General features: G+C 43.7%; 1 protein-coding gene across 3 annotated transcripts; it reads right to left on the bottom strand.

Annotated features, from left to right (window-relative positions):
• Positions 1 to 1,967: 1,967 nt before the first annotated feature.
• On the bottom strand, positions 1,968 to 27,535 carry larp1 (La ribonucleoprotein 1, translational regulator). Of its 3 annotated transcripts, none has more exons than XM_058086447.2 (21): positions 26,914 to 27,535; positions 15,241 to 15,305; positions 15,105 to 15,170; positions 13,045 to 13,116; positions 11,179 to 11,329; positions 10,746 to 10,880; positions 10,506 to 10,652; positions 9,641 to 9,803; positions 9,281 to 9,425; positions 8,156 to 8,324; positions 7,804 to 7,973; positions 7,523 to 7,606; positions 6,545 to 6,871; positions 3,870 to 3,993; positions 3,562 to 3,767; positions 3,390 to 3,496; positions 3,138 to 3,295; positions 2,739 to 2,883; positions 2,552 to 2,661; positions 2,366 to 2,493; positions 1,968 to 2,222 (listed from the first exon to the last, which is right to left on the bottom strand). In XM_058086447.2, the coding sequence occupies exons 1-21, from the start codon at positions 27,236 to 27,238 to the stop codon at positions 2,031 to 2,033; spliced, it is 3,189 nt and encodes a 1,062-aa protein (XP_057942430.2). In that variant the 5' UTR covers positions 27,239 to 27,535; the 3' UTR covers positions 1,968 to 2,030. The 3 variants fall into 3 exon arrangements, with proteins under 3 accessions (XP_057942430.2, XP_057942429.2, XP_057942431.2); XM_058086446.2 differs by having other exon boundaries at positions 7,523 to 7,621; XM_058086448.2 differs by lacking the exon at positions 13,045 to 13,116 and having other exon boundaries at positions 7,523 to 7,621.
• Between the last annotated feature and the right edge of the window lie 163 nt (positions 27,536 to 27,698).

Consider the following 27,698-nt stretch of genomic DNA (forward strand, 5'->3'; position numbering starts at 1 on the left):
CAACTGGTTCTTTTTTCATTCTGCAGACATCATAAGCAACCATATTTCCTCATCATCTTCGGGCTCCACATCGCCCCCTTGGGACCAGCTCATTTTGAGGGTGCGGCATACTCCTCCAGAGGTGAGAGCTTGCAATACTCCAATAAGGGGCAGAGCGTGGACAACTGGTCCTTTTTTTCAGTCTGCTGACATAAGCAACAATATTTCCTCATATCCTTGACTCGCACTGCTTTGCATCTTTGGGCTTTGGCCAGCTCAGGTTGAGGGTGTCGCACCCCTCGAGGTGGAGAGCTAGAAACACCCCAATAGGTGACAGAGGGTGGACAACTTCCACACCAGCTGAACTCCTGGTGGAGGAGGGTGGGGAGAAGTCAACCTGCTATACTTGCAGCCAACCATAGTCGCGTCCGTATCGTCCTCTCACCTTTTAACCTCACCTGAACACTTTGATGCATCATACGTAAGCCTCTGAAACACGTCTAACTCTCCCTGAAGAGAAACAAGAACACGGCGACATCCGTCTGTGCTGCTGCAACATGAACAAATGGCGGGGGCCCCTGGGGGTGGCTGACCAAAGGGTAATGCAGTCAGCTCCTTCTGGCTGTGTTAAAACATGTGACAGGAAGTAGCTTGTTGGTGCTTGAACTTAAAAAAAATCTTAATTTGTTTTACTCATAAAAACAAAATCCAAGTGTTTCTTTGTAAGCGGCTTCAAAAGCAGCTAAGTGGCGCTAACCAAACCAAAGCCCATTAATAAAAAATAAAAAGATGGGGTTGGGGGGAAATGGAACCAATTTCAACATGAAACAAAATTAGTTAGAGCTTCTGTCATCGCGTCCACCCGTCCACTCCCTTGATGTCAACATTCCCTTTCGTGTCGTTTTAAAATCCACATTGGATGATCCAGATGGAACTGACATTTGGGGGAGGAAAAAAAATCCCACTTCTGTCACAATAAAAAAAAAAAACAACACGACACGGCAAATTGAAAACAGAGAAGCGTTAAACACGTTGATGAGCACGTACACATATAAGGCAAGTAAGTCATCTGTTAGTTCTCTTCATCATGGAGGACATCCGTGTCAGACAGGAATTTCAAGCGCACGGGGCATGACGGCGCCCCATCCAGACGCGCCAGTTTTTCAAGTAATCCAGATTATAAATCGATGATTCCAGTCCAGACAGATGGATGGATGCAGAATGGCCGAGCAGGACGTGAAGGAAGCACCCAAAAACGATCCAGTCACCATACAAGTCTCCGGAAGGACGTGGATGCGTGTGACAAAGCCACAAGGAAAAAAGTGAGGGACCCACAGGACTTGTAACAGACCCAAAATGACACTTGGAAGACAGTTGAAGCTGTTTGGCAGACACGGCACCACCTTGTGGCCTCTGCTGGAAATGCTCGCAAGGCAACTGGCAAACACTCACCCCCCCACCCCACCCCCACCCCCACCTCCAAGCTAAAACCATTAAAATAAGGCAAATCTCATCGATCGTATCATCGATCGTATCCACACTGAGGGTTTGAAGTAAGTCTTTTCTCCTCCTCTTTTTAATGTTGAGTTCACTTTTTTTCTCCTCAAAAGTCCAGGAAATCAAATATTGGGGGTCTGCAGTCACTCGGTTCAAACCGCTTTGGTCCGGTTGGATGCCAGCAAAACTATTCCCAGGTCTCCGATGCTGCCACACCACAAAAAAGAAAAATCTTGAGATCGGAGTAAGGGGATTCTTGCCACAGAATAATTAAAAAAAAAAAATAAAATAACCGTAACAGCTTCCACCTGGTGGACTGGCGATGGTTTGCAAAAAAATGTGTTTGACACGTGTCATTCATCTTGCCTCATTAAGACAGTCAGCTCCAAAACACATTCATCAAGCACGCCATCTTGGTTATTTTACTCATTCCTCAAGCCTTTTAAGAACAAAAAAAAGAATTGGGTGGGTGGGTGGGCTTTGTGAAGAAGCGAGGTGGAACCCTCCCTTGAGAACCAGTAACATACGAGTTAATCCATGTGGGCTGGTGTCTTCTACTTTAGTGTCTTGCCACCTGGTGCGAAGTCGGTTTTGGCATCATCCTTGGCGGCGGTGGGGGTAGGGCCGGTGGCTGTGGGGCTGGAACTGCTCTGGCTCTGGGGGCGGCTCGAGGGATGGGAGGGGTGGCGACGGCGGCCGTCTCCGCTGGACGGGTGTCTCCTGCGGCCTCCTTCCTCCATTGGCGGCTACAGAGAAGGTCGTTTTAGAACCATGCCAGCTTGATCAGTGATTTGGATCCAGAACAGGGGCTTTCAACGTTGAACATCACACAACTGGCCAACGCCACCCCATCTCATGCCTTACAGCACTGATGTCCCTTTCTACTCACGTCAATCCTGAAGTCCTCCAGGCGTTTAAACTTGCTCAGATACTCTTGCAGCCTAGGGTCGATCTCTAAGGTCTTGGTTTTGGAATATTTGAGGAAGGCCCAGAACTTCTCCAGTCCATACAGCTGACCTGTAAATTGGAACATCGGTCATCTACTCATAAAGCTAAGCTTCCAGCCTTGACATACCAGCCTCGTAGTCCTTCATGGTCTCCTCCTGGAAGTCCTTGAATATCTCGGGCCTGAATTTCTTCTCCAAACCGTAGCTGTAGTACCTGAACAGGCACTCCAACCCATACCTGGGAGACAGAAAATCAGTTTCTGTGCATTTTAACTCCTAGCTGTATAAATGTTGAATGTTCCTGGCTGTATCCACCTGTATCCTTCTTTCCCGTCCTCTACCACAAGCTGCCGGAATTCCTCATACATCTTCCTGTTGAAGTGATCACGTAGGAAGAACGACCAAAAGCGGAACAGTGTGTTCATCTCCTGGGACTGCCCGATTCCAAGCCGCTTTCGCTCTGAAATTGTTTAGAAAAGTCCAGCTTGTCATTATTTACACTTTATTAATGATTTGCAAAGCATGATAATATGCATTAATTTGACCTCATACTTATTTACGTAATTACATAACAATAGGTATACACAATAAGTATAAGCGTATGCACAAGTAGATAAAGCTGCTGGATGCTGACCACCTTTGAAGAGGTGTTAAGTTCAGCAATTCCAGTATGTAGTACCCAACGTGTGTGTGTGTGTGTGTGTGTGTGTGTACCGTTTAGGCAGCGTCGGCGGTACTTGTGGTAGACGTGTTGCGTGAAGCCATTCTCCTTCAGTAGCTCATGGGATGGATGCTGGAACTTGGGGAGGGACTGCGGAGTGCAGCCCACGTTACTCAAGGCAGGTGTGCCCTCTGAGGGGCTGGCGTTGGAACTAGTGGGGGAAGAAGAGGTGAGGAACAGACCGTTACTAGGTTGTGTAGTGTTGACGAGAACACAGTTAGGTCCACAGAAGAGGTGGGTCTCACCTGACTGAGGCAGTGCGGGAACGATGCTCTCTGGAATCCATCACCCACCCGACGTGACACTCCATGGGTGGGTTGGAGCTGTGCCTGGTCTTCCTTTTCCTCGGCGTCTGGAATTCAACAACAACAAAAAATGTGTCAAACTGTCTGCCTTAACCTGGAGCTGATGTTTTACCTTGGCGTCGACGGGCCGGCTCTCCTTGACCACTGGGTAAAAGCGAGGTGTCATGGTGGGGTCCTTCCGGTGAGGTGTGCGTGGGGTGCGGGGCGTGCGGGCATTGCGGTAGTTGGGTGAGTCAGGTACAGTTGTCGGGAGCGATCGCGCTATCGACGAAGGCTCTGGGGCGCCAAAGAGTTTGTTTGCCAAAGCGTCTGTAGGAACTGAGGACACAAGTGAAAAGATCAGCACTTCCTGTCCTGATAGCCTTCATGCCTTCAAAACAGTCAACATAAAACAGTTTACTGAGGTGTGCGTATCCTTACTCTGTTGGGGTTGTGGGGGGCCGGGGGGCACTTCCTGGTTTGGGTCGACAGGGGGCTCAGGGGTCAGGCAGTCAAACTCTTCGCGGCTGATCAGATGAACCTTCTTGAAGTTCTCCACCTCTTGCTGCACATTAAATGAGACAAACGGTACATTCAGAAATGATTTTTCTTTTTAAATACCGTATGTAAATTAGTGTCTAGTGCAAGAGAGGCATCATACAACACTATATGTACAGAAAAATGCATCAAGATAAAAGATTAGAAGGTTTGAGTCCATTGCCCTTATTGATGACGGGACAATTGCTGCTGGGATAAAACTCTCTATCTTGGTTCTGCATTTTGGGACCACCAGTCTCTGTCCCGATTGCAATACTGCAACAGGTGGTTCAAAGGCTGCAAAGGGTCCTAGTGAGCTCATTCCCTGCAGCTGCTTGGTGTAAAGTGATCCCAAGCTCACCTGTGACTGTCCAATTTGCTTGACAGACCATTTGATGATCTTATCTTCAGTGTCAAGTCCCTTATTGGCTCAAGTGCAGCATTAAGGGGATAGTTCAGATTTATTTTAAATAACGTTGTATGACCTCTAACTCTTGTGTCACAGCATGTAAACACTGTGGGACACATACACAACAATGGACAAGGGGCAGTGCGCTGGGGTACAAATGGAGAGAAAATAACGCCAAGCGATTGAGAGCTCTGGCTTTTTTGAGAGCCATGTTTTTGTGATGGAAATGCATGACTCTTTGGAACGAATATTGTTTTGAGAGTGACCCTACCAACTAGCCGGAAATACTTTAACACACACACACACACACACACAAAAACGACCAGGACTTGGCTCAGGGGACAAAGTGGGGGCCACAGTTGATGCACTACACTTCTGGTGGGGACGTCATCCAAACTCTCTTTAAGAGCTGCAGCTTGGAGTTGAACAATGCCAGCTCACTGCTTTTGTCTTATCTATTTGTCTATTTACATTAGGGTTGTACAGCTGTCCTTTGATATTTATAATTAAAAAATACATATTTACAGACAAGTCTTCCATATTACGTGTATTATTATTCACAGTAGCGATGCCATAGTTCACGATCTGATTGGATGTGAAACACCCATTTCGATGTTATCCTTTTTGGCAGTTGGTATTTGCTGTATTGCGCATTACTGCCACCTGCTGCCCACCTGTAGTAAACACACATTTGGTTGTTTGGTTGAAGTTCAAGCAAAAAAAATGATCAGGAATGACATACTATTTTTGTCCCAATTCCTGTTAGAAAACACATCAGATGTTCCAAATAACACTGTAGTGGATAAAAGACAGCGAACGACATAATCTTCAATAGTATACCATATTTTAGTAGCAGTTATCCAGTGGCAGTGTACAGGAACAATAAGAAAAAGCTTAACCTGGTCTATGAAGACAACCTTCACCAACCTGATCTGCAGAAGTCTGGAGATAGAGAGGCAGCAAAAAAACATGGCTGCCAGAAACACTCGCTTCACCTTCATGTTGACGCCTCAGCGCTCCTAGTGCTTACTAAAAGCGCCGACTGGGTGGGGTGGCATCAACACACAAACCTGAACCTTCCATGAGGACGTCACTTCAAAAACAATAGCCGTTGCATCCTAAAAACAAGCCTCACGCCCAAACACCGCCATATCAGAGTTACCAGTCAACAACAACTTACACTTGACTCTTCACCACAAACGCCTTCAGGTCTGTGAATGTCCATCTTTGCCTCCCCCCTCAGCTCCCGTCTGCTCAGGTCTCGGCCGTGCATGTGGGCTTTATTTACTCAAAAAAAACAAACCTCTTTCCACACGGCACTGGATGAGCGCTGGTGAGCGCGTGAAGGCCTCACAAAGGAACAATTGGGAGCTCTAAAAACAAAACTCTCTGTTCTGCGTTGCGTTCCTGCATCCAGAAACGACTCAAACCGAAGGAGAATAACTCTGTGTCAAAGTGGAAGCGGTCAGAAGCTACCTTGACTTGGCTTTGCTTTGCTTTGTTCAGAGGGTGAACTTGAATGCATCAAAGATGGAACTTGGTAGAAGTACAGTTTTACCTGTTCTTTTGTGTTCTTTTTCCAGAAGTACATTATTTTTCTCACCGATGACCAATCGTGAGGCCTATCAATGCATCATGCGGGTTACGGCCTTCTTGAATTAGGCATTTAGTGCCCAATATACATGTAAAAAAAAAATTACAAAAATTGTAAAATGATTAAAATAATGTTATTTTGATATCAGGGTTCCTATGGATTTGACACTTTGAAATGTCATATTTTCTCCAGACTCACTTAATAGATGCAACAATGCCAATTCTTCTGTACATTTGTTGACGCAAATAAGTCAAACATTTCCTTTCCAAATGTGTTCCAAGTTGTCAGTAAGTATTTTTCCTGAGTAGCCAGCCCAGTAGCCGCAATCGCTGTTCACTGCTCTTGTACTTCAATCAGTGTCAATTACTGACATACTTGTGTGTATCACGCATTTCCTATCATAGTCATCAAAGCACAGTATAGGTTCATCAGTAACACAGTGTGTTACTGTTGTGAATGTTACTTTCTTGGCTTTGCTGTGATTTCATAGCTGCATTTGTTTGAGTCTGATTCCTGGAAGGTGTTCTCGTCATGACATCACAGCCAAGATGATGGGCTTTGTTCAAATAGCCTCACCTTGATGGTGGCGTACTCTGGCTCGTACGTGTCGTCCCACAGGTCCTGCTCGTAGTAGAAGAGGCCATCGTTGATCACCTTGGCCAATTCGCTGGTGAGCTTGGCGCGTGACGTGTGGTGCCCCGTGCGGTCACCCCCTGGGTGCTTCCTCAGGTAGGGAGGCGTCTGGGTCACGATCAGGATCTTGTTAACGTCGTGGTCATCGATCTCGCCATCCGTGTCCTCGTCGGACCAGTCGGTGAATGTGTTGCGCCGTCCGTCCATCTGCTCCATCTCCTCGTCGAACATGAAGTCAAGCTCCTCAGGCTCGTCCTGCTCACCGCCGTCCTGATCAGACAACGCAAGTCATTTTTGCTGTGTGTTCACACTGCATGGTTCGATGCCCGATAAAGATTTTTAAATACATTTTTTGGATGGTTGTGAAAGCGAAGCACCTTGGAGTGACATGCATGCGCAAAAGTACCACGTCTCACACAAATAACATGTGCTCATGGAAGTAAAGTTTGTTAGTGTATGCTCTCCTTAATGCGTTGGTGTACATTTCAAGGATCTTCTATCAACATTTTCTTAACCAAATGCTTCAACACAGGAGAGAAGAGGGCAGGAATTTTGGCTGTGGCAGTTTGTGTACAACTTGCTGCGACTGTGCGTCTGTTTCAAGGAGTGTGTGGGTAGCAGGAGGCACTACAACTGACACTTTTTAAAAATAATGTTTGTCTGACAAGGATACATTGGAAAGTAACTTTATCCAAGTCTTGCAGAGTAAACCATGCCTTTGAGGACATATAGGTTGGATATATGCAACCTGACTGTTCAGACTGCAGTAGATGGGATACACACGAGTCACATAAGAAAAAAAATTGTAGTGTTCGCACTGACTTAAAAAAATACAATAAATAAATACAGGTCACATATGAGCAAAAGAAAAAAATCTGAATTGACCTATCCAGTGAACATAGTATTCATCTTTTTCTTTACCTTATTTCCAGGGGTGGCGGGAGAAGGGGAGGTGCCAGAATGAGGTAGCGGTGAGCGGTTCAAGTCGTCCTTTTCCTTCTGCTGCTGCATGGAGGGCGTCTGCGTTAATGCATGGCCGTGATCGAGCAGGAGGAGCAAGATGATGGAGAATGACGGTGAGCTGACAGTACAATCCAAAGTACAGCACTAATGTTTGCTTGCACGTCTAATGATGACATGCATGAGTGAATATGGTGTGAATGCGCTACGCTTCTCGTTATTGTCACGTTCTCTGCGCTGACCTTGGGTCTGGCAGGTGAGGGTCTGGGCCTCTTCTTGACCTCAATCCAGGACTCTGAGTCCAAGTCTGGGAGGCTGGCAGAGAGGCCCTTAGGCATCGTCTTAAGGTTGGAAGGCGTGTCAGATTCATGTTTGGGAGGGGGCTTCACGGGCGTCGAGGCCCTGGAAGAACCTGCGGACGACAGAGGGCAACAGACGTTTTACTAGTGGTTAGAATAAAACATGTCTGTCTGAGTGACGCTATATTTAATTTCATCCAAATCCATTCACAACTATTTAAGTTACGCTGTTAAACCTCCATACATATTTACGCAGATGTTTACAAAGCAATAGCTTATCCTAAGTTACACTCACCTCTGGACTCCTCTGTGATCTGCCTGGGGACAAACTCCGGGCAGTTTATGAGTTGGGAAAAGTCGGTGTGGTTGGGTACCGTCAGGCCCGGGAGAGGCCACTTCTCCGGCTCCACCTTGCGACGGATCTTCATATCCATTATTTCCACGACCTTGCTGTCCTTCAGAGCCTGACGGGAAGAGAGGACGAAAGCGCCATTGGAGTTAAGCAGTCTTGTCCAGATGATTATCTAATATCTCCAGGTTATCTAATGATGCACATCTTTAGTGTTTAGAGGGGACCCATTATGCTCATTTTTCCACCCTTTGTATTCAGTTGTGGCCTCCTGTAGAGCAACTACACACAATAACCAGCACAGAAAACCTTTTAGATTTTGCATAATCTGCACCTATTCCATCTGGATTTCCTTTGATTTTGTGCTTCTTTTAATTTATTCGACTCACCCCGCTGTGATTGGTCACACGCCCAAAGCGCCTCCTAACTATGAATCATATAAAGGAAGTCCGCCCCTCTGTGACATCACAAAGGCGCAGTTTTTCCAAGACTTGAGCCATCCCAAACTTCTTTCAGAGTTCACTTCCAAATGTGCAAACTTATTGTTTAACATGAGAAAACAACATTATAACTACATTTATAGGTCAGAAAAGTGGAAAAAGCACAATAGCTATTTAAAGACAATTCCACCAATGATATAAAAACATACATATTAACGCTCGGGACTTTTTGTTTGCAAAATTTGTACAGAGGTTTCTTTGTTAATTAGTCGTTTCGCGCCACATTAATGTTCAAATTTCGTTGCTTGACTCCATATATATTATCATAATTACCAGTTCATGCTGTTTCATGGTTGAATACGGTCTATTGGTCCAAAAATTAGCTTATTGAAGCCAGCCAATGTTACATATTTCCTGCCTAAACTAAGCATAAAATGGCATAAAAATGGGTAAATGAACTAAAAATACAAATTGAAGGAATTAATCAAGGAACCAATTCACCACAATAAAAGAGGGAAATTCTAAGCGTTGTAAGGGTTCTTTCACACATAATAGACCCAAAAAAATCTATCCTGATGATTTAGGTTTTTGGGTGATTTTAGGCCTTATATGTTAATAAAAGTGCACATACTTCCAGAATGAGGTTGACATCGGTGGTGAGGGCCTGCACTCTGTGAAAGCTGGCGATGAGTCCGACAGGCAGGAAGCCTTCGTCATCCATCTTCCTCCGCAGGAAGAAGTCCCGTTCCAGGTTGTCCAGGCTGAAGTAGTACTCACTGTGGGAAGAGACAATGCATTTGTTGCGACACTAGAGATATGCTGCTTGTTCTCCAAACAAAAGTAAAACAGCTTTTCATTGTCATGCTGAGGTCAGAAAGGAACAAGTTCTCCTCATTGTCAATTTATTTTTCCTCAGAGAAGAGACATGAATAGCTCATCACTTCTGCAGCATGTAATGAAAGCAAGTAACTGTTTCACTGGTCCTACTCACATCTGCCTCTTGATGTAGTCCTTGAGTAGGTCCTGGTCCACAGAGTACAGGTCACTGCTGCTCATGTTGTCGTAGTAGTAAGTTACAGAGTTGCCGAACTTCTGCCCATAAGGTCCGTCTTTCATGTCATAGGCCTTGTAAGCTTGGTGGTAGTCGTAGTGGCCTGAGAAGACAGGAAGAGAGACATATGCATCTGGTTAAATGTATATTTGTGGGGGGAAAATCAATTAAATCATCAAGGTATCAATTGTTATCTTCTCTTGAGCCACAGACACAACTAAACCACCTTCCTCATTCCATGACTCTTGTTATGGCTCACTGCTCATCTTGTCTGCCTTCATGCTGAAATAATTGGTTTCCTCTTGTGAAATTGGCATTTTATTTTGAAATTAACTTTCTTAACCCATTGAACACGTGATAACATTTTAACTAGCATACATGAATACAAATGTATAAATTGGAGCAGAGTTTGACTCCAGGAATGAGTGCAGGTATTGTATGGGAATTGGCTCCATATCATCCATATCATCACATCTTCCTTTGTTAATTCAACTACATTGAATTATTGGTTTCTGGGGCTGCAAGGTGGTTGAGTGGTTAGCACACAGGCCTCACAGCTAAGAGACCCCTCAGCCATCTCTGGAGTTTTCATGTTCTCCCTGTGCATGCGTGGGTTTTCTCCGGGTACTCCGGTTTCCTCCCACATTCCAAAAACATGCTAGGTTAATTGGTGACTCCAAATTGTCCATAGGTATGAATGTGAGTGTGAATGGTTGTTTGTCTATATGTGCCCTGGGATTGGCTGGCCACCAGTCCAGGGTGCAACTGTAAATATAGTTTAGAGTGCTTCTGTAATGTAACTTGCCTCTGCCCCGGCCTCGACCCCGGCCCCTTCCTCTGCCGCGTCCACGACCCCTGAAGCCTCCGCGAAATGGCGCTCCCTCGCTCTTTACACTAGACACCTCATCGTGGTCGTCACGCCACTCCCGCTCGTACTTCTGACTGTGCCAGTCTGCAAGAGAGGCCGAGAAGAGTAAGACATTAGTCCAACAATATAGAAAGTACAGCTGTGCGTATTTTTACATCCTTAAGACGACCCGCTTACCACGGAGGTCGTTCCTGGCGTTGGGAGCCAGGCGAGGATTTTCATTAGGCCTGCTGTTGTTACGGGAGGCTGAGCGCTCCCTGGGGCCCTCAGACTTGACTTCAATCATAAGGGGAACCCACTTTTGTTTGTTTCCTGTTTGGGGTGACAGGGGCAGTCACAGTCACTTTGATTGTTCCACATTTACTAAATTTAACACATTTATTTTGAACAACAGATTCCCTCCAATTGTAAGAGGGAGGGAAAAAATAACGAAAAGTCTTGTTGTGAAGCTCAGTGACCCGTGAGGCAAAGGTCAGGCGACAACAGGCCGTGTTTTATTGCTTACGTCATGGAGTCTTTCATCAGGTGTCTTATTTGAGTTCATAATAACCACCGTGACGATACAATACAACCTGCCGCACTGCCACACAAATATTGCCATAACATTCACCTTTCTTCTTCTGCCCATTCTTCTGTGAGTCGTCGTCGCCGTTCTTCTCCTCTCCCGAGTCGTCCGACTTAGTTTTCAGGTTCTCCTTGCTCTCCTCGTCGCTCTCCCTCTTCTCCTTTATCTCCTTCCTGGTGGACATCCTCTTGTGAGCCTGGGGGGAGACACAGAATGCATGCTAGTCAGTAAACGTTAGCTTGTACTGCAAATATATCAAATGAGCAGTTATTATATTTGTTGAATCCATTCAGTGTACAAAATAATTAAGACCCAAGGCCGCATCATCACAAACGCCACCACAAAAACGCAGTTATTTGCACAGGAATCATGCAAAACATTTAGATTCATATACATAGCATTTCCCAACCTGAAACAGGCACCCATGCCTCATATTCCCTAATCTAAACATCTGAGATCAAAGATCCCTCTTGCAGCAGCACGTGTCCATTACAGGTCATCCATTATCTGCAACTGTCCAGGCTTATGAGAATGTGTGGTTCCAAGATGTAATGAGAGTCATGAGGAAGTGCCACTTGATGACAAATGCAGGTGGAACATTTCAGTAAACAAGTTTAAAAACAGATATGTTGTCCTTTACCAAGCACAATGTAGCAATGTAATATTGTCCCTCTACATACAGGAGATGACTCAGCACTGCTAACGCATGCTCACTAGGCTAACTGACTTCCACAGTCAACAGCCAGAAGCTAACTGCAGTCAAACTCTCACCCCAGACTCAAAATTAATCGGTCACGGCTCTGTTGTGGAGCAGCTTCGTCTCTGCCAGCCGTACGGCACAACGGAAACGGAATCTGTTTAACGTTTTTAGCAGACCTCGGAGATGCAGATGTTCTACCAGAAAAATAGCGCCTTTGGTCCCCATTGCTTCAACAGTGAGTCAAGACAAAAGCTGTGATTGACCCACTGACAACTGTACTAAAAATAAATATATATATATATATATATATAAGTTATGCTGTGAAAATCTGTAGCGATTTACTGTTCATGTTTTTGATGATTCCAAAGTCAAGTGTCATATGCCTCACACTGCAGTGCACCATGCTGTGTATCCACCCCCTCACCCCCCCACACACAATGCAAACATGACACGTAGTATTTCTTGGGGGGAAAAAAACATTCCATAGACCTTTTAAGTTTAAGAATTAACTTGATGTGGTCCAACACAAGATAAATGTAATACAAAATTGAAGATGAAGTAATCTACCTGAGAACGCTCACCATCAGATTTTTCCATCGCTAAAACATGGGTTTTCAACATTGCTATAGCTAGTCTTAGACTTCTGCCAAGTAACATAAAGCATTACACTGCTCAGCTACATCCTGTTTAAACAGGGGAACATTTTATTTATGTAGCTGTTTGGCTAATTTCTGGTAGCTGCTTGAGGAAGGTTAATGGCTAAAAGATGCCTCATTAATACATTAAAACAACATTTCTCGACTTAAGTATATTTAAGTAGTACAGTGATGACAGATATTTCTGTAAATATCAACAATGTCTTTTTAAACTGAGGAGACTTTTCTGGCAAGTTTGGCTGCCATCTTTGTTTATTTTAGCCTGCTGTCAGCCACAGATAGCTCAGATAGTTTGATTAGTCTATATATTTCATTGTAGTGCTTCACATCCCTTTCTGGCTACATTTTTGAATGAGGTTCTGACACAAAATGATATCTTAAACTACACTATGAAAAATATAGATATCTTCCTTTCATGAACTACTCTTCAGCGGGTGCCGATTGATGCTGAGCCGATTAGCAGCATGATAATCCATCGAGAGCGGGTGGATTTGTCAACAGGCAGGCAAGTTGCAGGCATTCCAGCATATTTACAGGGCTGCCGGTTGAACTTACAGTGGATCTCCACGAGTCTTTGACCTGCCTGATAGTCGGGGAGCAGGACACGGTCCGTGTCACTGCCTCGATCTGAACAGAGGAGGGAGGGAGGGAGGGAGGGAGGGGAGAGCAGGTTTAGAGGAGACAATGACATGGACCACGATGACACAAACACACATGCTTCATGCTAATGGTACACAGATGCACACATGAGATGACAAACTAAAAGCCTGCATGTTAAATGGGAATGTTTTTCCATCAATGGCCGCATACTGAGATTTTTTGTTTTTTAATATTGTAAAAAGGCTATAAAACTTCTCTTCAATCTTACAATCTTCTCTTGTGAAAACATATGTGCAAGGCAATGAATATGCATAACTGAAGGAGAGTGAAATATGCGGTGGAATGGTGGCGATGTCAACAAAAGGAGAGGGATTCTGGGTACTTTTTCTGCAATTGCTACTGAAACTGAATAAAAGGCAATTAATTCAAGTGCTAACATGCCCAAAACCATCAGTGGTGAAAGAAACGCACCATATATTGAGCTAAAGAACTAGTCAATGAAACCATGCCGCCTGCATCCACATGGTCGTAACGCTAAACACGAGTCAATATCAACTGTTCCAAGACCTCAAGATCACCAACCGGCATGCACACCTCATATGACATGATGTACAGACCCTCTAAGAATAGCAGCAGCAGCAGCGATCCAGGGGCGGATTACTATGAGGGAATCCCTAAAAGGACATCCCTTCCCAGGCATTGGCCATCCAAAGTCCACCCTCCACTTCCCTTACAGTGCCAGTTATTCCTGGCCCTTGATGACAGTGACCCACATTTTCCTGCTGAGCAACGCGCACGCTCTTGCGTGTTTCACTCAGTTCTGGGTGTCTAAATTAGGGGAGGTTAGCGGGCCACACACTGCCGGGGAGGTCCGAAATAGCTGACAGCTCTGAGGGTGAGGGGTGGTCACTATGCCGGGATGTATAGTTGAAAGAGATGCGCTAGGCACTGTGCAACAGGTGTTTGGCGTTGAGAGGACCACTTTTACCTCAATTCCTTCTGAAACAGGAGCGTGTAGCTGCATACCGAGGCCCTATCAACTACTTTAAAAGCAATCCATTTGATACAAAACAGCTCACTATTTTACTAAAGAGAGCATCTTCAAGATCACCCCAGACAGAAAATGTGACATTTCATTTCATTTCCCTCTAAATTGTACCAAATGAACACCAAAACACCCAGCGGTGGGTGAGAATGGCCTAAAATGACTGACTGGTCTGACCAAGTCTAATGGAGCTCAGACCAAGTGGGATTTATTAACTTGTACCGTACACCGCCACCTGGGGGCGATCAAGAGCTTCATGAGATGTCAGCAGGTTATTCCCCAGTTTAAAAGTGAAACTGCAATTTTTGAGGAGGGGGTGATCACCTACAATACTTATGTGAAACATGTCCTCCACGCCATACACACAAAGCCTGATCATCGATGGTAACACTGTACACCACCTCATGTATCATTTGTCCAAAAGTAGTCGTCAGCGGTGGCTCTCAAAACAGTCTGCCATGATTAGTAAAATGCTTCTGCTGTTGATGGAAGAGATCCGAAATTAATACACCCAGGAAAAGATGTTCCGGTAACGTTTTAAAAAATGTATGTACTTGTTGCTGTACAGTCGCAGCATGTATATGAAACAATAAAATGTTTTTTTTTTCAGAGGGCTTGATAGTCTAAATAGGTGCGTCCCATGACGTGCATCGTTAGCTCCACCATGTAAACGGTTTTTCTCTCTTGAGAACACAGAAAAGGGAAAGACGTGTTCTCATGTTTCACCTAAGGATTGTGGTTGATTCCAATGTAGTGCACTTTTCCTTTAAGGTCTACTAGATTAACTGGTCCAATGGAAATTTCTCTTTGAGCTCGCCAATCTACCACAGAGTTGCTCTCAGGAATCAACTGTATCATGGCTGACACCCCCATATGACCTTTAACAGCAACAAATGTCCATCAGACAGTGGACAGACTCACATCCACCATGTCTCATGGACTAGGCTAACATCAAAACAAAAACACCTACCTGCATGTCTTTAGTTGCAATCTCCCCTGGGGTGGGCCAGCTATTGGCGTCGCCAAAGTCCCCAACCTGAACAAACAATAGAGTGAGACTTCTTGAAAGTGAAAGTGGAGGTAAATTCACAAACGCAGAACTTTACCTTTCCTCCACGTCTGGGTTTAGGTGGGTTGCCTGCTCTCACCACCTTGGCGGGACCAGTAGACTCTGTTAAAAGAAAACACATGCATGAAGATCAGAAAGCAGGTGATAAAAACAGGAACACTTGTTTCATGGATCCATTAGCAAAAAAACATACAACTAGTGTTGGGCATCTTTTGAATTTCAACAATCCTGATGCAGATTCTGTCACGTTTGCTTGTTTCATTTCAATTATATAAACTTTATAATGAATTTCTCACTGGGTTCATTTCATCCAGTATATAAACATCAAACCATTGACCATGAATGCAAATGCACATTCCCAAACTTCTTTCAGGGCTCACTTCCAAATGCGCAAACCTCATTATGTGAAACTTTTGCATAGTTTAACAGGAGAATACACAATTACATTTAAAAAAAGGTCAGAAAAGTGGAAAAGGCATAATATGTCCCCTCATGTAAAAAAAAAAAATTCCAATGGGTGGCAGCTTTTACTGAGCCATGGTTCCCTGCCATGAATCGTTACATATAGCCACCCAGTATCGAAATCGGAAGTGAAAAGTTGTATCGGGAGAGCCCTAGATTGTTTTATGTGGATGTCGCTTCAGTCACCATTGTTTACTATCACACCCCAAGCTGAATAGCTAGTCACAAAGAAGAGTTGTGATTGCGTTCACAGGAAAACACTACCCCTGGTGTTTTGGTGGAAAATTGCACATCAAGTTTTCACCCCAGGCCGTGCTATGAACAGAGCAAACCAACGTCAGAGGGGTGGTGTTGTGACTTTGCTGTAGCATAATTCAGCCTTTAGAGGCTATAATCCATCATGGGAATTCCTAAGACCTAACCTTGATAAGACTAAGGAAGCAGGATTTCTTTTTTTTAATACATTGTCATCATGACTCAGGTCTTAGAGAAAACACCACTGGAGACTCCACAAGCTGTATTTAACACAATGCTCAATGACTCAGCATTTCAAAGAGCAGAATAATTGAGCCTTGGAAAGCGGAAGACGACAGACATATGCACACACCTTCTTCCATTGTTTGGCGTGTCACGTTTTTGTGTCTGTGTGTCTATCACAGCGCCACACGTATGTGTGCCTTGTGTATTACATCGTTTTCAGTCAGTGATCCGTTCAGTCTGGATGCAACCATTTCCTAATGGTAAATAGTCCACAGTATGAATGAACGTTCCCATGTGGACAGGACCTGGGCATTCAGGGGAGCAGTGATGACCCCATTCAATCGGCACTTAGAGATCAGATGACGGCAACTTTAAGGTCAAATGGGTCAGGACATTTGACAAACTCTTTGGGCAGAGCAACGCATGATTTGTGGATTTGGACAGGACAGGACCACAAGTGACTTGCCATCAAAACACAAACACGATGCTCCATCACGTCAGTATAACCTGTATTGTTTTTTTAAATGTAAACGTATCCCAAAGTTACAACACCAAAACATCAGAGTCCTAAAACGTCAAGTGCCAAGCCACTGCTGCATTGGACGTACAAAGCCATGGGGCGACACTGCTGGAAAAATGTGACGTCAGTACCTAATATCCACACCAAAAGCATTAAATCCTGGCCACACTGACAACAAATGCACATTCCACAGGCGCCTAACAAACATGAGCTTTGTCTCACCAAACCCCCATAGGTCTCAGCTTAGAAACGCTGGAATCGTCTTTTCATAAACCCTGCAAATAAACTTGTTTGGCTATTATGCACATAACTCATTTGGGTCGCTGCTAGAATTTCACATGAAAAGCATCACTGGGTTTAAAATAAGATTTGCTCATAAAATGCTTATTTCTACGTGTCCGCCCTGCTTCAACATCAGTGAAACTTGCTTTCTCACATCATGTTCCTGTTATTGTTAAGCCATGCCATTACAATGAGATGCAATGAAATGGGGTTAGTGAGGCGGGAGATCCGGGTTAGTTCAGGTAAGCTAAGGGCAGTGCTGTGAACATTGAGGAGGTATAATTTAGTAACTTTAGCTTGCCATTTACCTGCAACACGTAGCCACTTCATGTACAGATTGGAACCCCTCTGGCCAAGCCTAAGTGCAATTTTCTCATTGTGTTTTAAGGCTTTTTTTGGCTATTCTACAGATGAAAAAAATACACACAGAAAATCTAGAAATGGCCCAAATCCCCCCCAAAAATGACACCTGCAAACAAAAACATCCAACTACCTGTGTATTGTGTAGCACATGATTACATGATTTTTAAAGTACCACGTTTACTGTCATGTTGCTGGGTTTCACGTGAGGTCCCCTTCGGTTGTTGTTGGCCCTGCCTGCGTATTTGTAACCCTAAGTTATGTAAAATTGGAGCAAAACACCACATGGACGCTGTTCTCGTATGTGGAAATCGTTCAAATATGTATTTTGGAAAATGCTATTACTAGGTCCATAAGGGAAAAAAAGTTGAGTAATGCTGAAAAGCTAACAAAGCTAAATTTCCCCATAGAAAATAATGTAAACCCAATTAATCCATTCCAGACACCCAAACACATTTTATAGACAGTTTTACACACAGAAAACTATGAAAAAAACTACACATTACAAACAAATGGACAACTGAACATTTTACCTACTTTTGTTGGGGGGAAAACCTCACAAAACCATAAATTAATAAAATAAAACAACCTTTCTGCAGCAACCACCATTTGCAAAAATGTAAACTAAAACAATTTAACTAAATAAACATTTCAGAACCAATAAACATGTACCTTGCCTTTTTAATAAGGTTGTTTGGTGACCTTCGCATGCTGCAAACGTGCTACAGTAAGTTGGAACATTTATGTTTTGATGTTAGAACCAGAAATACCAAATGTCACCCTTGATGAGCCGCCGTTACTGTTATGCTTCTCTGTAAACCGGAAAACACAGAGGTCTCTGTGTGATCCATCACTTTTGTCTTCTGTGCAGTCCATGTATTTTGCTACATCGTGTAATCAAAACAAAAACATATTTGAAGACGGCAATGTAGTTTGTAATAGATCATTGGAATACATTTAATTGCTTAGCAAGTATTGACCCACAGCGGATTGATGTTATGTTAGCTTATTTAGTGAATTAAAACTTTTGTTTTTCTTCTTTTCTATCCCCTCCTGCTACGGACACTCTAAATTTGCATAACGAAAACAGATAAAGCCAAATAATACCCCATATAACAAGGAAGGTGTAGTTTACACTTTTCCCTGGCAGACCAAGTCTGTTTAGTATGTAAGGGCATTGAGATCAATAATACTATCGGCCCCAATGGCTGGACAGGACAAAAAAAAAAAACTAAAAAAAGATACAACTTATAATACTATAATCTCATGTTGTGTCTATTGACTGTACCAACATGTGACTTTTCATTCGAAGAAATCATTCAGCTATTATTCATCAAAAAAAAAAGGAAAAAAGAAACATGTGTGGCCTCGCTCCATCGTCATCCTCATCTTGCCTTCCTCTCCCTCTGTGCTTTAACTCACTCAGTCTGTCTTCGCAGGGCAGGACAAGCCAGTTGTGGTCTGCCAGAGGCAACCATTAACATTTGTTAGCCTCAACCCCCGCCAGTTCAATTCAACTGCTGTGTCTCCTGCTGTTTGCCGATATTAAATTCATCGTCTATATCAAACGTCTCTTAACAGGAAGTTGGAGACATTGCCGGCGGCACAGACGTCAGCAAAGGTTCACATGGGTATCGCTTGTGCCACGTCGCCTTTACGGGCTTAGATAAACACAGTGGCACTGCTGGGAAAGCAGCCCAGTCCCCTCCCCAGCTTATACTGATACAACAGGGGGTACAGCCCAGTTCAGCTCACCACAGTACAGTTTCAAGCTCTCTCGACAACATGTAGCAAACACGCACTTTGTTGGAGAGGGCAATATAAGCACAAACAACAGTGCTGAGGTCAGTCATTGTTGTTGTTGTTTTGGCTGTGACAAACTCTTCATGCGTGGCGACCAACAATTTACCTTCATGTTGTTCCGACACGCTATACATTCAACAGGAGTAGCTAGCCATTCATTTTCTATGCCGCTTGTCCTCGCTAGAGCTAATCCCAGCTGACTTTGGGCGACAGACAGGGTACACCCTGGACGGGTCAACTTTGCCAAATCACTATCATTAACCAGCAAACATAACTAATGCATGTGCATGTGTAAAAGGGGCATACTTACGCCCAAAGCAGGGCATTCACATGTTGGCCCCCTCTGGGGGGCAGCTGGGGAACCCTGCAGCATACAATCCCTTTAAGCATACATTTTGTTGTTTTCCCAGCTGTTATCACTGGCTATCTGGGCGATGTCTTCCACAGCAGTGTGCGCTCTAGGTAGGCAGCTTTGGAGGGTGTGGTAGGTGATCAAGGTAATGGGCCATAGGATGACCGTAATGCCATCACTCCTCACCAGTTGTAGAGAAAAAACACACATTTGCATGATTAATGTGATCGCTCCTCCTGCCATGCGCTATATGTAGACCAGGGAATTATTCACATGTCATTTCTGTCATCATTTTTTGATAGCTACTTATTGAGCCCTAGATTTAGGGCTGTTATTTTATTATTCTAAGATTCCTAGAATAGAAGTAGTTTAAAAAAATGATTTACTTACTGAAACTGACAGATCGACTGCAAATTGCAGTCTGCAGATTGACTGACAGCAAGACACCTTTTACTAACAATTCAATTGCAGAACACTTGTGAGCGACACTAGCAATCAGGTGCCAACAGCCATGAATGAATTTGTAGTGTGTGTTGTGATATTCATATAACAATAACATTCACTAGTCACCATGGCGCTTATTAGCAGAAGAAATGTGAATCGACTTACTGCCACCTAGGCATGCTTTTTCCACAAACGTCTTGTGGGGTTTGGGCGTTTTATTTCCATCTGCAGTATTGAAACATTTGTCCCAATGGCAATTATCTGACGAGGCAAAAGCCTTCAACACAAGTGTTGACAAAATATATATTAGAACAGAAACTAAGAGAACTGTATCATAACAGGGAATGCATTGTAGTAAACAGGAACTTCTGGGTGGGATGGACCCGGGAAATGACTTAAAATGGTAAACATTTCAATATTCAAACAGACATCTAATACAGAAAATATGGCAGAAATGTCAAGATTGTGTTTTGGTGTCATGAACAAACATTGACAAAAAGGAAGGAGATGCGTCTGTTTGTAGCTCTAACTGTTGCCGTTGATGCTGTTTGTGGAGCATCACACTTATACTCTACTTATTGACAATGACTCACTAATCCAATCAGCCCACAGGTCGTTCAAAACAACAACCCCCCAGCGCAATGCTATGTAAAGAAAGTTTTTACTGCACAAACAACGATGATGACCCTTTTGGAAGTCTTGGGCCCTGGATGCTGGACGACATCGATACAGCAACCGACTGGATGCGTTGTCAGTGCGAACGGTCCACACCCTGTCAAGCACTATCACACAGTGCAGACGCGGCCCCGGGGCAGATAAAGCGGTTCGAACTGGATCACTTAAAAGACAAGAGCTCATCTCAAAACAGCTGATGGTGGGTGTGTCGGGTGTGCATACTGAGGTGGAGTCCAGTTATATTTTCAAAGTGCAAGGAAGACCATGCAGACATTATTAAACAATGCATTGACCCAAATACAAAAATGACCCAGAAACATTTTGGGCATATATATGTAAATGTTGCAATTTTATTTTATTTTTTTCCAAATAGCTCAAATTTGTGACTGTGGTCTAGACCACAAATTACATTTTTTGCGGTTCACTTAGCTTTCATGCTGGCTATGTTAGTCATCACTGTAATGACATGATTGGTATCTTCCAGGTCTAATTGAGAGACAAAACACAATCTTGTCTGCTGGGTTGGTCATTTTTATAATCTACAATTCTTACCAGCTCATATTTCACAAAAAGCTTCTAAAAATAAAGAGCGTCTTTGCACCGTGGAGGCCACATGGACCAAAACTGGTTAATACTGCGCATGGCAGAACGCTCCAGGTGGTAACAGCCTGTTTTGCATGTATAAACTGTATTAACCTCAACACAATGAATAAGACAACTGCCCTGCTGACTGCTCAAATACAATGTTCTTATGATGATAGAAAATGATGAAATATTCAAGAACTGTGCTGTGTTTTTCCATGTATCTTTTTAGTCCAGATACACTAATGCGGAATGATGTTTATGATGTATTAATAACAATTGATAAGTCAGTGTGATGCACAAAAGCAACACTGTCCAAAAATGTTTTAAGTCAATAATGGCATGATGTTTTCATGCAATGATGGATAAATCTTTGGTTTCCACACAAGTATATTTCAAACATATGATTGAGACGTTTTGCCATGTCTCCCAAAAGTGCGTAAGCGCACAATCTCACACCAGGTTGTGTTTTCATAGATCACATAATTTGTGTGACCACGATGGGTTAATGGGTTGCATCCAAGTCATCTATGCATGTACATGACAACACAGGAGGTCCTATACGGGCCAATCTCTAATTTCCATGCACCCCGATCAGCGAACAAACCAGCTAGTCATTTGGTTCAGTCAAGCCTCTGCAACACTTCCAGGTTTATGACACGTCGTAAAAAGATCACCATCGACAACCCCCAGGTTTGTCTGATGAAAACAGTGGGGGTGACGGGTCTATTCACAGTTGCAACAAAAAGAAAAAGACTCAACATTAAAAGGCCAATGGTCGAGAGGAGGCATTCAATGTGTCCACGCTAATTTGTACATGTTTGCCTCTGCATTGACTTTTTCAGGACTTTTCCGATTTCCTGGTAATTTGAAAGACGCTCCAGCATTTCCACCAGAAACTGCCTGGGTAGCTGAATTGTAATAAAAATTGTGACAATCTCGTGCCGTGGACCCAATCATGCACATCATCTTGACAGTTGGGTGTCGTCCACTAGACACTTGGAGAGAAAGCCTTAATCTTCCATTAACTTTTTCTGTAAAGCTCAGAGCACTTTATTTTTAAAAAGTACCTTGAGTTGTATCTTACTCCCATGTATTTCATTTACTCACAATAAAAGTAAACTGAGCTAATATCTATTTACATGGGATCAGTGTAGAAACATACCACTCCCCCATACATCATCATCATACTGATTTGAAATTTGGCTTTTTGGTAAAAGTCTTACAAGAAAATGTGCAGATACAGAGAAATACATTTCTGTGTATAAGCACCTACTTTCCTTCTCTTACCGCTAATTTATGGCGAAAAACTACATTCCCATGATGTCGAGAGTGCAACTTCAAAAAGTAGTGACATAGATGAGTGAAGCGGAAGTTGAGATCGCATTTGGAAGCAACGTCTGACACATCTTAAGTAAGTTTGATCAAGTGTGGAATTACTACAGCTTCTGTTTGGGCTACTTGGACTTCCAAATTGTCCACTATCACCAATGGGTTCGACAATGCATGAGGAGACCATAATGTGACATGTATGAAAAGTAAACATTGACATATTTGACAATTGAGACAAACTGAGCTACAGTTAAGTGTTGATCATGCTGCTTGCTAGCTTAACAGCATTCCATTCATTGACACTGGGCTTCACTGAAAATGGAAGGAATGTCAGCAGTGTCAAACTAACTGTATGGAAGGCATATGGAAGGGTAAAGGAATCAACAAAACACTACAGCAGTGAGTTATTAGTTGCAACTATGCCGGCTGCTTTTGGCATATCAACATCATGTGAACTGTGACAACATTCCCAGTGAATTCCCAGTTTTGGCATCGTAGAGATGACGCAGATGAAAACAATGAAAATGAAATTCCCTCAGCGTAAGGACACAACGTGGGACTGCAACTGACTTTAGAAAAAGTTTGCTCATCTCAGAGTAAAAGAATTTGCCCAAGGGTGCGTGCTTGTTGTGGAGCTTTAAAAAAATAATAATAGTAACCTATATATTTTGGGTTTATTTGACAAGTAATGGCCGTGAACAGCCCCTCAACTATGGGTTGTATTTTCACAACAAGCAACTTTGACTCATTTCAAGTTTTTTTTTTTTTTACAGTTTCCACATCAATACATATAAGAATAAGATGAAACCGTCACCCTAAAACAAACCACCTGGGATGTTGAAATACATTTCCACTTTTCAGACTGCTCTTATCCATGACTGGATTCCTTCCAAGGACACACAGAGTACACACTAGTGATAAGAAATTCAACCTTTTGCAAATACTACACGCTACACACAGACTACACTCCCAAACTCATTTTTAGAGGTTTTAAAAATGTGCAATTTTAGTGTCTTCTTTGGCTCTCCAGCGGTCTCCACAACAACAACACTTCAAAATGATCCACCAATCACACTGACGGTAAGATGGTTTTGCAAACACTGGAATTCTGACATCTTTATTACCTAGTCAGCCAGAGAAGAAAAAGCAGGATGGATCAGTGTTGCCAGCTTAGTAACAAATCTTGTGATGTTTGTGGTTTTATTGCATACATGGAAATTAGAATGTATGGCTTTTTTCAACAAGCAGCGGGTTTCCGCTGTGCCCCCCACCCCATCTAGTTACCCGACAATATTTGCTTTTCATGTTTTTTTTCCATCTTTCCCATAGAGTCCATAAAAATGACATGCACACGTGTCACATGGCCAATTATCCAATGTAAATGCAGATTGTTGTGGGAATATGTGGTGTATTCCAAATGAATTGATATCACTATTACCTAATTCAAGTGATTATGGGTGGATTTTTTAACCTGACACATACCGTCAATAGAGTTTATACAAATTTAAAGCATAAAAACGAATGTTTAACATGACCGAAGGCATCACAGCATACCATAGCAACCCAACTAACAAGGAGGGAGTACGATATTCAGGATAGGCTGCTAATCCACTGTATTTTGAAGATCGTGAGATCAAGCCAATCCAGTTGGAGTATCACATTCGTAACAGAGGGCCAAACACCAACATGCTAGGTGCGGTAATGCGCGTCAAAGTTGATTGCCACTTAACTCCCGCCACTCGCATGAAGAAGAAAACGCAACATCACCATGCAGACGTGTGGTGAAGATATTGGGCTGCGTAGCTACAGCAGTAGTTCCCCCCTCAATGTGCCCGAACGGCTGTGTCACGGTACAGTTCCCAAACATTTTACAGTCGTGTATCCCCTCAGACATATGACCTGAAGCCAGGTACCCCCTACTCCTGCCCACTTAAAAAAACAAAAAACCTTTTTTAATCTTAATTAACTTGAAATAGTCAAAATAATTATAGTGATTCTAGGTCAAAAATGCATACTTTGCCCTTTTTGTCCAATCACGATGGCTATGGTTTAATGGTTTAGTTTAATACCAAATTGAAGGGGAAAGTTTAACACCCTCAACAAAGGTTATCGCCGCAGTACCATGTGGGGACTGGAACACCAATATAAATTAAATATTCAAAATGGCACCAGGTGTTTAACTTCATGCGGGCGTAGCAGCGCGTCATACGCTTTCAAATCGCTTTTATTTTAATCGGTCTGGCAATTCGCACGTGCATCTGACACGTGTTTTTACGTGACGCAAAAGATAGACTTCAAGTCAATTTTTGATGTCTTTAGTAGGGGAAACACCAACAAAAGCTTCTGGTGTCAAAATAAACTCTCACTTTTTAACAAAATAAAAGCATAAAAGACCATGCGTTATGTAACCAGTGCTCACTGCAATGAAGACGATGGATGACAAACGATTAACCTTTGATGTGTAAAATTTTTACTTTCATTTGACACAAAACACCATTTTTAAAAAGGACAACACACAAAGAGGCATGGCGCTCAATATCAACAACCTTAGATATTGTTAATATCCAATATCTTAAGTTAATTACACAATCATGTGTCACGCTAGCATAGGACCCAACGTCACCTAAATGTAACCGAAATGTAAAATGATCATAGAGGCAAGAAAGCTGGTGGATACACGATGATGCAATGCACTGACGCCTCTAATGTGAACTGAGCTTTTTAAATCAATGCTCGTGAGTTCAGGGTTAATGCACAACATAATCAAAATGACTTATTTGTCCACAAGATGCACACAGAGCAATGGGCAATTTCATACCCCGTGTCCTTTCTGCCCCATTCTCCTTGCGGTTCTGTCACACCTGTAACTATGAGTGTTAGGCGCCAATTGTTTTCAATTTTTATTCAAGTCGCCCCAATACAATTGGCGCACCCCACTTTGGGAATCTTTGGTACATATGTTTGCCTGTGAGTGTTAATGTTTGTCCATGTGCCCTGCCAGTCAGCTGGATAGATTCCAGCTCACCAGTCGCTAAGTCAGTAAAGAAAATGGCAGGTTTACTTGTTAATGTTGGATCAATTCAGCATCATTTGTATTTCAGTGTACAATCTGCTGCCATAAGCCAGCTATAAAATGTAAATACATGCAGTAAAATATGACTGAGACGCGTTGTCTTTACATTGTGGCCATCAGTCTCCATACCCAGTTTATTTTAAAACGCAATTACCTCATCAGCAAAGATTTCGCGTCGTTTATAATGACACCATATTGTCTGTTGTATTTGCCCTCATCCAATTTTCTAATGTAGAAACCACGATGACTTGCACAGAGACTACCTAGCTTTTACTGCTAACTCGTTACCCTTAGCAGCGGCGACCGTGCACAACACAAAGGCGGCATGACAACCGGCTAAGCACACAGCAGATACAATCAGTGGCACAGAGTAACAACATGGGAGTGTTTTTTTAATCGTGTTGAACTAGCCGGCTAGCTTTACATGCTAGCATGCCATGCCGTTCTCTCGGGCAACACGTGGAGTGAACACGTGACGTCTCAAACAACCCTGCTCGTTTTTAAGACGCTTGAACTAAAATGCCAGATGATACGTCTCTCAGTCAAGCTAACGCTTCTGGAACCGACGGGTGTTGACATTAACTACAAAGTGCCTGCATGGGGTAGCAGCGGTTTGGCTTAAGCTTGCATGTGCCAATGAAAAGGGCCGGGCGAAGCACTAGGCCGAAAAGGCGTTAGCTATTGTTAGCATGTTAGCTTGCTATCCGGCTAGAGCAGTTAGCCTTCCAGTCCTGGCTTTTTCAACTCAGGTCTTTAAGAGACGACACGATGGGTGGGTGGGTGTCTCCACTGTCGTTTGAGCGAATATTTTTTAAATGCAAAATAGTGTGAAACACGCACGTGTAAGCAGAAAATGAGGAGTAGGAGGAGTGTCAACGCTCAGGTGTAAAGGTCTGTTTGCAGAATGTTTGGTCATGATAAACCCTAAAATGGGATACACTGTAAAAGTCTCCTGACGTCTGCAACCCTTGATCGTTTCACTTTAATGTGAACACACGGCAACATGCACACACGCCACACTACTTTTCCTCATTAGTTGTAAATGTCATGTAGCTGCAAAAGTTGCATTTAATGCTTGCGACTTTCCAAACAGGGTGTGATCCTTTCTTGTGCAACGAGACACCCATATCTGTACTTTAGCCAACCTGGATTCCCGGAATAGCCTTGAGCGGTGTTCCAAATATATCCAGCATGCTAGCTGTGGGGGGCAACAGCCCAGACGGGGGTTGACATTTTAAAAGCTACCTGGCCCACCTGACAGCTGCTGGGTGACCGAACCCGCGGACACAAGAATGACGTACAACATACATTACAGGAGGGAATTGAGGAAGGATGGGGGACGCACCGTGATGTGCTTGTCCGTTCACGCTGACCAGGGTCACCGCGTTCATCTTCCTCGTCCAGGGGTTCACCTTGGGCGGGGGGGCCTCGGTAAACTCCTTCCTGCTTTCAACACCCTCCTCGCCCGGCTTGGCCTCGCTGTCAGATCCCCCCTCGCCCGCCTCCGGATCGTGGTTCTCCTCACACCCGGCGCTACCTCGTTCCAGCTCGACGGCACCCCGCTCGGTCACCACACCGTCCTCCTCAGGCTCGCCGCGAATCACTTCGCCGCGTTCTTCCGCCTTAATAAGCGGGTTGCCCGGCAGGAGAGCCTCCACCTGAGTGGCCATTTCCAACCGCCGTCTTTCTTCCCCCCCCCACTTCGGGATTACCAATCCTCCTCCTCCCCTCCCCGGACGGAATTGGCTCTTAGGGAAACGTGAAGTTGCTCGGTGGGAGTGCGCCGCTCCTCTGTCGCTCTTAGACCAAAATGTCTTCAGTCTAAGACGCAGAGTGGTTCACACTCGGTTAAAACATAAAAAAAATGTAAAGATCCGCGTCCACAGTGGCCTACACAGGACAACAACCCTTACTCAGCCAGTAGCAGCAATATGGTCGCTCGCCACCACGCGATACGAGGGGCGCGCACGTACGCTGGGGTGGGGGGCAGCCACGTACAGACGGGAGCGCGCGTCTGGGTCACGTCACAATAATGCTGCGTTCATGGCCTTCGGGTAAAAACGACAATGCGAGCGTTCTATTACGAAAATGTATTGCTTTTATGTTTGCTTTAAGTGTTACTTGACAATA

This window comes from Doryrhamphus excisus, linkage group LG21 (genome assembly GCF_037039965.1).
Source record: "Doryrhamphus excisus strain RoL-2023G ecotype Guam linkage group LG21, RoL_Dexc_Guam_v1.1, whole genome shotgun sequence".
NCBI lineage: Eukaryota > Metazoa > Chordata > Actinopteri > Syngnathiformes > Syngnathidae > Doryrhamphus > Doryrhamphus excisus.